The sequence below is a fragment of the Lytechinus variegatus genome, chromosome 18, assembly GCF_018143015.1.
Source record: "Lytechinus variegatus isolate NC3 chromosome 18, Lvar_3.0, whole genome shotgun sequence".
Taxonomy (NCBI): Eukaryota; Metazoa; Echinodermata; class Echinoidea; order Temnopleuroida; family Toxopneustidae; genus Lytechinus; species Lytechinus variegatus.
The window spans coordinates 22,663,296-22,676,342 of NC_054757.1; the positions used below are offsets into that span (position 1 = coordinate 22,663,296).

Sequence of the window (13,047 nt, forward strand, 5' to 3'; positions counted from 1 at the left end):
AAACAGAACATAGTGCAAACATGCATAAAGTTTTACACATTTTGACAACACACTTTTCGAGTGTGATTGGGATGTCACAATAGCAAGTTCGTATGGAGCTTTCATCGATGCAGGCATATGGCAAGCCATGTTAACATTTATTCCCATTTCTTGATTTTGAGAATTGAATTATTGATATTAATTCAAGGATTTATTCCTTGAATGCATGAGCGCTGAAAGGCAGCTCAAGCTAAAGCCGTGGTAAAAATAATAATAAATTCGCCTCGGAATAGAATATTTCTAGATAGATGGCGCTATATAAATGCCTATTATTATTATTATTATCAGAATTAAATTCTTGATATTTAACCACATAAAATCAAACTCTCTGATGGGCGATTCCATGCTAGATAAATCAGCCAGTTTTACAACATTTTTCAACCTACTGTGAAAACAAACAAGGAACTTCAATGTATTTTGTGGTAATAATAAAGTACTACTGGGTAGTAATGTAAAAATATAACCAACAAAAATATGTTGTCTACAGGTGAATAAGACGTGAAAATGTTGCATGTCGTACAACACACAGCATTTTCATCTGTGTATGTAATTCACCCATAATCAAACATTTTTTGTTGGTTATCAGTTTTTTCACATGACTACCCACTATAACTTTATTGACAAAAAATAAATTGTTCTTGCTCAAGATTCAGCTAAGAGACTAGATATTGTTGAAATGGAATCGCCCTGATATATAATCATGGAGGTAAAAGCTCCATGATACAACCCCTACAATCCATTCCCTTCTTGAATCTATCCAAAGAGACAAGATCTATGTAGGTACAAATTAACTTTACATATCCATACAAACATTATAGTACTGAATCAAACTAAGGTCTTTTTCACAACACATAATGGCCTGGATTCATAAATAAACATCTACCCCCCCCCCCCGTCTAGTTTCAAGAGCAATTATAGATTGTTTGAATCAAGGCCCATATGAATAACTTTTATGTCTGTAATGATACAGGTTGTTCATTCCATTGGTTGAAACCATGATTAAAAAAAGTAACAATTTCATACACTAATTACACCTAATTTTAGTAAGGAGTCTATGTACATGCTTTATTGCATGGTTTATAAAAGTCACTATGCACTCTACACTAAATGCAGCATAATTACCCTGGCTTTAGCTGAGCTACTCTTACACTCTAAGCATTTCAAAGGAATACATTCCAGGTATCCATTTACTTCACCTGGGTAGAGTGCAGCACAATGTTGATAAATTTCTTGCTTTTGTACCAGAGCGCCAAGTTCAAGGCTATGGTTTGAGTCCAGAGTTTTCATGTAATACACACTATGGGTTCATGATGCATTAAGTGTAGCAACAAGCCCAAATTAAGCACCATGTGACAAGAGCATGCTCTCTTTATTGGACCCTTTGTAATATAACGAAGAGTAATATATACAAGAAATCTTCGTTAGCCAATGTTTAATAAAATTTCCTTTGTGAAATTGGGCCATGAATTGTGGCCACTGATTCAGGCCCCTGAAAAAACTTCAGAGCACAATTTGTTTGTTTTGTTTTATTTCTGCGTTCACAACACATTATCAAAAATTATTTACATTGTTTACAATATATAAAAGAATCCATAATGTTTACAACATAAACATAATTAGAAAAAAAAATGGTTTGGGCATATACTTCACATTACATAATTCGAAAAAAAATGGTTTGGGCATATACTTCACATTAGGATGATAATAAAAGCAGCATAAACAAATGAACGCAGGAGACCACCATGCAAACCTTGTGGTTGGGTTGAGTTGCGGGCAATCACCCGCAACAAAGTTTTAAGCATGTTCAAAACTTTTATGCGTGCAATTTGACAGGTGCCTAGAGCAAGTTCTTATCTCATTCTATCTTTTCCCTCTTATAATGCTCCCTCTACTGGGTGAATGTAACAATGGACAATAGAGAAACTAGATGTAATATCCCTCTTGCAGAGAAAGCACAATTTAAAAGATTGAATACTTTATCATTAAATAACATGATTTCAGAAAAGATCAATGGGAAAATAATCATAGATGAAACAGTGATTTCATATCCTTTAATATAGCTTATGTTCAGGGTTTCATCATATCTTCACAAATATTTTAGAATATATATATTTTTCAAATATCTTAAAGAGGCCCTTAAACAACCCCCCCCCCCCACAAAAAAAAACAATGATAATAATTGCCAGTTACAAGTTCTTCCTAAATAGCCTAGTAGATAGTTTTTTTTTTGTACCTGGATGAAATAATCTGGATCAACGTCTACACAGCTTTTCAAGAATTCTATCCCTACCATAAGACTCTGTCACATCGTTCCATGCAAACCTTGTGGTTGAGTTGCGGGCAATCACCCGCAACAACATTTTCAAGCATGTTCAAAACTTTTCGGCGTGCAAATCAGACTTCAGCGGGCAACTACGTGCAAGATACTTGAGAGATACTGTTAATGCAGGCAACTTGCAGGTAGCAAATATAGTCATCTGCAAGTCACATGCAAGGCTTGCATGGAACAAAATGGCAGGGTCTTAAACTCCTTGAGTACCAATGTACCTTAAGGCAACATGTCAAATCCTGCAGTATTTTTCGGCAGGAATAAAAAAAAAAAAAAACGTTGGCACAATATGTCTTTTTATTGTGGCTTTCCTGCATTCCTCATTATCTTGTCCAAGATAAAATCTGAGGACTGCTACTGAAAATCTGCTTGCAGGTTTCCTGGGGAAGACGTGGCTCTGACTTATACATTGGTCACATTTGCTCTACGGCGGCCGTACGGCGAGTCGAAAACAGCCGTTTCAACATTTTTTTGTACCAACTGCTTATAGGTGGTTTGAATTGAAAGTAATAAAAACGGCTGTTGTTGACTCGCCATACGGCTGCCGTAGATCAAATGTGACCAAGGTATTACAATGAGGGGCCTAGAAGGAAAACTCTCTTGGGGGACAACTCCACTACAACAAATCCTACATGAAATATCCCCTGTAGCATATGCTGTCTCCACCAGAGTAAAGTTATCCTAGGGGCAAGTATTCCATGAGGACACCTTACCTATATATAAATGATAACTACTAACCCCCTACCATTATAACAGCTACCTGTCACAACAAAAGTAAGCTGTCCTCAAGGAAGAGATGGTCTGGAGCCGCAATCCTTCATCACTGCTTTATCATTGCTTTGTCTCAACAATGAACTGCCTTACCATTGCATTATACCTTTAAACAATGACTTCATGGCAAAACAAATGTCCGGGCACTGTCTTCAAACCTTGATGAACTGTTTGACAATGCCTTCACACCTTGACTAACATCCAGACAATGCCTTCAACCTTGACAACTTCCTCATAATGTACTCAAACCTCAATAAACTGTTTAACAATGTCTTCAAACCTTGAAGAACATCCTTACCATGTTTTAAAATCTTGACTATTTTGATGATTCCTTCAAGGATTTATATACCCTTCCACAATGTCAGCAATGTAGTTCATCTTGCATTTCCTGAGGGTGGCAATGAGTGCCTGCCTTGTGGCTTCTCTTCTGTGTTTGTTCTTCCACATCCATAGAGCCTGTCTGGACTGTTCCCTCAGATTCCTGCTGTGGTTCTCAGTGATGCATTCGATGTCAACTTCAGTGAGACCCAGACGCCTTGCTAGCTGTCGCCAGTCACGGCCAATGTTCTCAACGATGATGTCAAATTCAGTACTAAGATCTGCAAGCAGAGGACCGGTAAGGAGAAAAGGGTCAAGTATCTTGAGGAGAAGAGGACCATTAACTTGAATAATTGGTGGTAAATATGGGATAATATAAAAGGATAATGTTGAGGATGACCTTTGGGCCATTATTTGCTGGCTTTGTATCCATGCTTTGGGGCCGAGTCACATGTTCAATGAGTATTAGAGATAGTTTTTGCTGGTGTCTATGTAAGTCCAAACCCCCAGCTTCATCATCTTCAACTCTGATATTAGACGATCAGAGATAGAATGATTGTAGGATACAATTTTGTCGCGTTTCATCAACATATCCTTGTACCCAGCCTACGCTCAAAGCATAGTCCAATGCATAAGCTCAGGCTTTAATTGTGCTAGAGAGTGTTTATCAGTCTATACCCTGTACATGCTTAGCAAGTCTTTGAGAAGTGATTGTATGTGACTTGTATGTAACTTTGTATGTGACATGCTCAAACAAGTGAAAAAGAGTTTGCAGACAGCCTCTTCCAAAAGTAGCTTCACTTTTGATAAAAACGAGGTAATCATTAACAGTGCTTACTAACATCTAGGACCAGACATTTAGCAAGTGTTCATTTAACTTTACAGTTAATGATAAAAATATAGCACCATTTAATACCATTTTCTGAATATGTAGATATTCTTTGTAGTCTAAACTTACCGAGTTAGACTTAAGTTATGTTATCTTACTTAAAGTAAAAAAATAGCTTATTTTGAAATACAATTCTGCAAATACACCCCCCCAAAAAAAATAAATATATATATAACAATACAATATCATCAGAGCATATTACTTGACAACTTTGATGATACTGAACAAAATCATGAAGGTCCCATATCATACAGACTTATTATAAAATGGACAATATCTTTACTGTCAGCCAATCAGATTTAACTGTTATTGCAAATTTCAATAATACATTTTATGAAATGGGCCCCAGAACTATTTCTTCTACTAACCTTCTCCCATTGCAGCTGGTTGATTCTGAGAGTTGAAAGCTAGGGAAGAGAAATCAATGGTAAAAAAATAAAATTAATACACATTTAACCAGGCAGAAGTCAACACCAACTACAAAAAAAAAATTAGTCTAAACATCAGTGATCACTCAATGTCCCCTTTTTTGCAATGAGTGGATTGTATCTACTGGATCTGCTAGCAGATTGTCCAATTATCAGATCGTCTAACAATATCATAACTTGGCCCACATGTTCTACATGTACTATCAAATTTGTATCATTATCATTTAGTCCTACCATCACTTGGTCAAAGTGACTAACCATTATATAGTCGAAACTCGAATGCCCAGGTGTTCTGATTTCAACTTACTCTGCACTTTTGTCAAATGAAAATTTGATTCGTTACCAGTTAATTTAGCAAAGACTACATGTAAGTGATGCTAGAAGAAATGGATAAATAAGTGGAAATTAAATTAAAAAAGCAAAAATGGGCTGAATGTCAAATGTTCATAAGGCAAACAAGCTGTAGACAAAATATGATAAGACCATATGAAATGAGATCAAATGCAGGGCCCCACACTAACCCATTTTTCTACTGGTCCAACCTATTCATGTCGGGCCAGTAGATACCCAGTTTTTCAAACTTTTACAGGTCCGAACCTAAAATCTACTGGTCCCAAAAATAAAGAAAACATTGAAAAAAAAAGGCGCAAGTTTATTTTTCTAACGTTTCGCTACCCCCCCCAATAACATGAGGGAATGAAGGACAAAAAGAAAGCAAGACAGAAACGAAGAAGGAAGGAAGGAAGGAAGGAACGAAGGAAGGAAAGAAAGAAGAAGGAAGGAAGGAAGGAAGGAAGGAAGGAAGGAAGGAAGGAAGGAAAGGAAAGAAAGAAAGAAAGAAAAAAGAAAGAAAGAAAGAAAGAAAGAAAGAAAGAAAGAAAGAAAGAAAGAAAGAAAGAAAGAAAGAAAGAAAGAAAGAAAGAAAGAAAGAAAGAAAGAAAGAAAGAAAGAAAGAAAGAAAGAAAGAAAGAAAGAAAGAAAGAAAGAAAGAAAGAGAAAAAGAAATAGAGAAAATTATTTTTTAAAAGGATAGAAAGAATGAAAGAACAAATTAAAGAAAAAAAGGGAAAATAAAAAAGAAAGACAAAATACTGGTAACAAAAAAATGAAAGAGAGGGAAGGAACAAAGAAAGATTGAAAAGAAAGAAGGAGAGAAAGATAGGAAGAAAACAGAGGAAGAAAGCTAAAACTATCATCATAAATAATTTATCAGTTTCTTTTTGGCTCAATTAAAATAGCTACAAAAGAAAGCCAGAAAGCAAGTGTTTCAACACACACATAAATGCATATGTGGGGCTAATATGAATTCAGACGATATCACCCGAAACCCGATCTGTTTGAACCAAAAAGAAGTGAAAATTTCTCCTTTTACTGCTTACAAATGACAGAGTTACTCCAATTTTTAGGAAATATGGACATTATAAGAGCCTTTCATGAGTATGAACCATGAATTTTGACAGTTCTGTGAGAGATTTCTACCAGAGTTTAGCCAAGCTTCGTTCGCGCAGCCAGTAGAGAATTTACCACGGGAGTTGTATGGCTAGCTACATGTTCGCTGTAGCTGTATATGTATCTACTCAAGTGCCTAGTAACACTTACATGCAATTCGTTCTGTGTGTGAATGACAGAATTTGTCGGTGGGGGGGAATGGTTTGCAGTGAATTTGACCATTTCTGGAAAAGTTATTGGCCCAACAATGGTTTTTATTACTGGTCATGTCGGACCCTTAAAATCTTGCTATTTTATGAAAAATTACTGGCCCGACAAAAATATTTTTTACTCGTCATGTCAGACCAGTGAATCTTCCTTTTTCTGAAAATCTACTGGCCCGACAGAGATTTTTACCGGTCTGGGACCGTCGGACCGCCGCTAGTGTCGAGCCCTGTCAAATGAAAAGTAGACAAAGTGATTGCAGACTCAGTTGCAGTCTGTACCTATTGAGTCATTGCATCTTTCCCCCCACTATTTATTGATGGATTTTACAATTTCTTTCTTTGAAATTCTTTGTATTACAGTTTACATTGGATCGTATGGAAATTTCAGGGGACCTTTCAGGCTTTTAGGGCATGTTGAGGGAGAAGCACCTGTGTATTTCTTCCCTGAACTAGACATCAGGGTTAAGCACCTACAGATCGCCTACTTGAACCAAGCGGCCAAAAACAAATTCTATTCGAATCACACAAATGGGTTTTTCGTGTCAGTGCAAAAAATGCCCTTACAATACCAGCAGAAAAAGTGCATCACGTCAGGGTGTTTCTGCATCGATGCTGTGCACAAAAATGTTTTGCTAGGGGAGTTATTGCACCGACACGAGTGAATGGGCTTTAAAAAAAAGTTTACCTGCTGATTGATATCCATTATTCTGCTGAAATTGAGCGCTCATTGGTTGGGTTACTGGCCCTCCTACTTGCCCTGCCAATGACCTTGTGATAAACTCTTGTTCATATTGCTTCAAGTCACCTTCTAAGTCCTTCCTATTCACCAAAGACAAAAAATTCACCACCAAATCCACCTTTTCTTTAGTAAGAACATCCAGCTGTTCAAGTTTGGTTATAAGGGCAAGACCATCGGAAATCTCATCAACATCTGCTTGGGAGAAGCCTGGAATGTCTTTGCAAAGAAATTTTAAGTCGTGTATTTCTTCTGGAGAGAGAGCTTTACCAATTTTGTAGGCTACCTGTTTGTAGCGCAGGTCCTGGACATCCACAGCCATGATTAAACAGGAACCTGTGACAGAAAAGATACAGGTCATACGTAATGAACAAGGAGTATGAAAAGGTTATTGTTACAGTTTTTGCTGTTTTAAATATTGACAACTCTCACCATCACCATCATAAGGACAGTAATCTTCCGTGATCGTGGAAAATGGAAGGAATTCACGGAAACGGCCTTTGAAACGGAAAGTGGCATTTCAAACGGAAAATCATGGAAAACATATTTTTCTTCAAAAAGAACAGCAAAAGAAATTACTCCAAAATCTCAATAAAATACGAATATTAAATGTTACATGTAGACGGCCACTCCATCACAATCGATCATACCCTTCGCCCCGGCCCTCAGTCGGCCATATCAAAAACATTCACAAGCACACATCATTTGATTTTAACAATACGGCCATGTGCTGCTGCCCTCTACATTCAAAGATTTAACAGCACGATATCGAGGTAAGGAAATCCAAAATGGCGGATAGGCAAAAATCGTGAGTGATCTTTCTGGTAAGAAACTTGAGGAATTTTATATTTCTGATCTGATATATTTTGAAGACTTTATATGCATTAAGAATATAAAGGCTTTAAGATTTATAAAATGACATGTTTTCCCAAACATTTTTGTGATAAAATTTACCCGTCTCTGCGGCAGCCATGTCAAGGCTCGATGATGAAAGGGAAATGTAAAATTGATTAAAATATCATCACGGAGTTCTCAAGGCTAATCCCTACCATCATCACTCACATCATCACCATCAATATAATCATTATCATCATCATTACTACCAGTACCATCATCACCATGACCATTATTATCATCATCATCATCATCATTACCACCACCACCATCACCACCACCACCACCATCATCATCATCATCATCATCATCATCATCATCAACATCATCATCACCATCATCATCATCATTGTAAGGTTGAGAAAATTCTATGTTTGGAGGTAGAAAATAATCTAAGTTCTAATTCAAACTCAATTATCAAACTGAAGAGGGAAATAAGTAAAACAGACGCAAAATGAAGAGAACTTAAACCGAAGAAGTCTGGTAGTGCACTGTTTAATATCTGGGCTGCTTTGCCTCAGCTAAAATCAAATCATTCTATGATTTACATAAATATCTAAATTAGAAATAACAGCCAATCAAACTGAAGAAAATAGAAGGGTCAAACTATAATGTTAGAACCCAATTCATAAGATAAACCAATAAGGAATGAGATGAGATGACAAAGATGTCTGGTGTTTGTAATAATGAAAGTATAAACTAAGGAGTCAGGTGAGGGATGGAATGAGTGGAACACCTGAAGAGAGAATAGAGAAGGAATGAAGATGACAAAAGAGAATTGGAGAAAAAGCATTCAGAGAAGAATGAATGAATGACAACTGAATATCATTAAACTCAAATAACCTAAGTTCAGACTGCAAGGGCAGTGCTGAAAAGAAATGCAAATGAACTCAAGTCTAGACAGAACAGAATTGTACAACAACTGAAGAATAAAGGAAATAAACAAAATAGCAAAATGACAAAATAACCATCTTACATAAACTTTCTCCTTCCAAAAAATCTGTCCTCAATTTTTAAAAATCAAAAGTAAAATAAATATCAGTTTCTGCAAAACCAGATTTTAACAATTTTAACATTTAACATTATTTACATAAAATTCAAACAAAAATCACATAATGATATAATTCAATATCTACAATATATAAATGTGATGACCAGGAGAGAATTAAGGATTAATTAAAAAAAATATCTTACTAGAATTTTTAACTTTTTATTTTTGGCACCAAACGTATGTGTAACTTCACACACAAAAAAAATGACTGTGCTTTGGTTAAAAAAAAATAAAAAACATGCAAATAATTTCAATGTATATCTCATACTTGCATGGAAATGAAATGTTTAAAATTCTAGTAAGATTTTTTTTGTAGTAGATGACTCTAGCCATTTCAAGTCTACCCCAGCAGATGACTTCAGCATTGTTGAGTCTCCTACAAAAGATGATGCCTCCAACTTCATCCTTCACCAGTCTCCTTTCACCTACAGTAATCACCCTAACTTCAAGACTCCACATTTTTCTCCCCATTCTAGCATTCACCCTCCTTCTTGGATGAATGATCAGAGTACCTTTAACTCTGATTCTTTCATTCTCTCTGAGATCTCCAAAGCAGAGTATCATCCTTCTTCTCGGAAGGGAGGTCAGGGTACCATCAACCCTGGCGCTCACCTCCAAACCTGTACGTCTTCATACAGACTCGGTACCAACCCAAGCTAACAGTCATTACGAACTACATGGACTTCTTCCAAGATCTGAAGTATGGCCACAGATGTCAACTACCAATCACTATATTCTCAAATGATGGGCAGAAGACTAGACAAGAAGAAAAGAAGATGGCAATGTTTTGTAAGAAAATATTGAAACTCTTCAGTCTCAAATTTTAAGATCAAAAGTCAGAATTATTTTTTGTGTGAAAAGAAATGCAAATGAACTCAAGTCTAGACAGAACAGAAATGTACAACAGCTGAAGAATAAAGGAAATAAACAAAATAGCAAAATGACAAAATAACCATCTTACATCATCATCATCATCACCACCACCACCACCACCACTACCACCATCATCATAATCATTATCATCATCATAATCATCATCACCACCACCACCAATCATCATCATCACCATTTTCATCTTCAATCACCGCCAAGCATTTTCCTCATCGTCACCACCATCAACATCATCAGCCAGTCTGCAACATTATCATCGCCATCATCTGCATCATGTATCACCATTATCACTAATTAGCTTAAAATTCAAAACCAAAATGAGATGAAAGCAGCTAGAATTGACATGTAGAATACACATACATGTAAAATCTGAACTCTAAGAGACTCTGTAATACACACCCCGGATCATCCTAACCAATCACTATTTATCATCATCACCTGAAAGACAAGTCTAGATATTTACGTTATTTATTTCATAAAAAGCTTGGTCAAAAAAGTAACTAACAAGTTAACTGTAAATATAATAACGTTAGAGGAGCATGGTTTATTAGCTGCACTTACAAGTAGTAACTTTTTAGTATATTTTAAAATGGCACTGTACATACTCCACACCAGACCTGCCAAATATAGTATGACAATACACCAGTCGGTGGACTGTACTTTATCATCATCAGAAGAATTTAGGCCATAGTCTAGTGTTAAATACTTAACCGATGTCTAAAAATTTAATTAATTTATCTTTACAATAATTTAAGGAGCTATTTTTGCTTTAGACCAAAAGCTTCGGTCTCTGTTTTGTTGGTTGTTCAGCTGAACTTCGTTGGCTTCACTCACCAAATACAGAGACCGAAGTTCTAGCGCGATCTGTACAGGGGACTCAATGGCCATATGTTTATGTACTTAAGATCGGATAAAACGGGGAAGTGAATTTGCGCGACAGCCGAGGTAAGTCACTGTTTTTGTTCCTTTTAACTTCAATTTTCTCCGTTTTTTGGCAATTGATGCCAAGAGGGAATATAAATTTGCACCCTGGTCACTATAATTTTCGAAATTTTTATTCATTAAAGACAAAAATTGAAAAGCCCCGACGGGGGGATTTTGCATTGCAAGTCCCCTAATGGTGGCTGCACGATAGCGAGCCGTCTGTGTACGAGGAGAAATAAAAAAAAAACTCGAAACAGACGGCTGCCAGCTGTCTATTTTTGCTTCAGCCTCTGCCTTAGTAAGTTAGTTGACCATTAACTCACTTGTTCACTGCTACCACCCTGCCTGTGGTGAATCTACAGTACAGGTTGGACTGTCTATGGTATGCCAATGTTGTACAGTCTACAGAGCACACACTTCAAAAAATCATTAAAATGTCACTTTTGTGACCAAAATTACTAATTTTCATACAGTTGCAATTCATTTTTCATTAGTAACTTGGGAATAATTTTTGTATTCACCAGAGCGCTCAAAAACTTGAATTTTGGGCATATTTTTGTGTACGCCCTCTATTGGTGGAAAGTAATATGGCAAGAAGATTTTCATTTTTTGATCTCTATTTTTAATTAAGAAAAAAATGATTTAATGAATCAAATTGAAATAAGAGCCAAGTAGTATGAATAATAGGTGTAATAAAAACTGTCAGTGTAAAAAAATCAAGCATTTGCCCCAAAGAAAAAGAGAAAATAAGCCAAACATTGCCACCCTTATTTTGCCACACATGGAGATATAACTGAGAACAAGGTTATATTATAACCTTGACCTTGTTCATTGAATAAGTGCATTAACTGAACTTCGTTTCAAAACAATATTGAAGACTTCAGGAAATTAATATCACCGAATATCAGCTAATTTGTGATTCAGTTCCGGGGACTACTTTGGTGTTGAGCTGTGGTACACCGACTTGCTAGGGCTATAGCCGGTAATTTCGCTTATGTGATATTCGAATACAAGTATCAAGGAATCGTGGTATTTGGCCATTTACACATGCATAAGAAATGGAGCACGCAAGCATCAAAGTAGATGACGAACTCAGATCTTGAGCGACTTCGAGCTCGAGCTACCTCGAGCTCACTCAAACGTTACGTTAGTGCGCTGTTAAGGAAGATACTATTCGACAAACCATGCATTACACATCTAGATCTATTGTTTTCATCTTTTCTGATTATGGAAATGAAAGAGTAAAATCACCTGATGAAATTTCTTCCGAATTCCAGGAAACTCTCAGCTCACCTCTGGCCTCAGGCTCAGCTCAGTTCGGCTTAGTCAAAATATCAGCGACAGCTTATGGTATCGCCGAAATGCCCAATTAAATCACAGCCATAGAGATCATGAAAAAGAAACTAAATTGAATTGAATTGAATAACTTTATTGGCCATAAAGGAAACCTTTTTTCCACTGGTTTACACACATGAAGATACAATGTATATACACAGAACAAAGCAAAAGATGATGAAAACATGTCAACATGAGGAGATAATTCTAACTCAGGTATACATGGTTAATTAAAAAAATTACAATACACAAGTATTTGAAATATAAGTCAGTTTTAACGTTGATTTGTATTTCAAATACTGAATGGAACCTTCTCTATGATTAGTATCATATACATGAATACTCTTAGTCCGAATGGGGGGGGGGGGATGATTCGTCCAACTTCAATAGCATTTTAATTCTCTTATCTGTATTTCTTTTATTAACCAAAATCCTAAACTCTTTATGACTTTTTACTTTCTCACTATTACCTTTAATCAATCATATATTATTTTTCAAAAAAATTACGACTTCAAATAAAAACCTAACTTTCACATTCCTTTCAAACTACAACCAAAAGCTTCTAAAATGTTCTCTTAAAAAAATTCAAATGTTTATTTCTTTCCCTATCTTGAATAAACCTGTCAATCTACAACAAATTCTATTTAACTTAATCACACCCCCAAAACCCGTGGAATTTCCACGGGCTCTGCAAGCTAGTTATTATTATTATTATTATTATAACTATTATCCATTGGCAGATTCAGGGAGCGAGGGGTCCGCCCTCCCCCTATTGACGGAGCAAAAA

At 36.1% G+C, this 13,047-nt stretch overlaps 1 protein-coding gene across 1 annotated transcript; it reads right to left on the minus strand.

The window, feature by feature from the left end:
- Positions 1-2,191: 2,191 nt before the first annotated feature.
- LOC121431960 (FAS-associated death domain protein-like) lies at positions 2,192-12,261 on the minus strand. The gene is made up of 4 exons (XM_041629754.1): positions 12,177-12,261; positions 7,115-7,501; positions 4,715-4,753; positions 2,192-3,738 (listed from the first exon to the last, which is right to left on the minus strand). The coding sequence occupies exons 2-4, from the start codon at positions 7,485-7,487 to the stop codon at positions 3,473-3,475; spliced, it is 678 nt and encodes a 225-aa protein (XP_041485688.1). The 5' UTR covers positions 7,488-7,501; positions 12,177-12,261; the 3' UTR covers positions 2,192-3,472.
- Positions 12,262-13,047: the final 786 nt, after the last annotated feature.

Coding starts and splice junctions, on each gene's coding strand:
- LOC121431960 (XM_041629754.1), bottom strand. CDS start 7,487: ATGGCTGTGGATGTCCAGGACCTGCGCTACAAACAGGTAGCCTACAAA. Junction 4,754..7,114: donor TAATGGATATCAATCAGCAG/GTAAACTTTTTT, acceptor TCTCTTCCCTAG/CTTTCAACTCTCAGAATCAA. Junction 3,739..4,714: donor ACCAGCTGCAATGGGAGAAG/GTTAGTAGAAGA, acceptor CTCTGCTTGCAG/ATCTTAGTACTGAATTTGAC.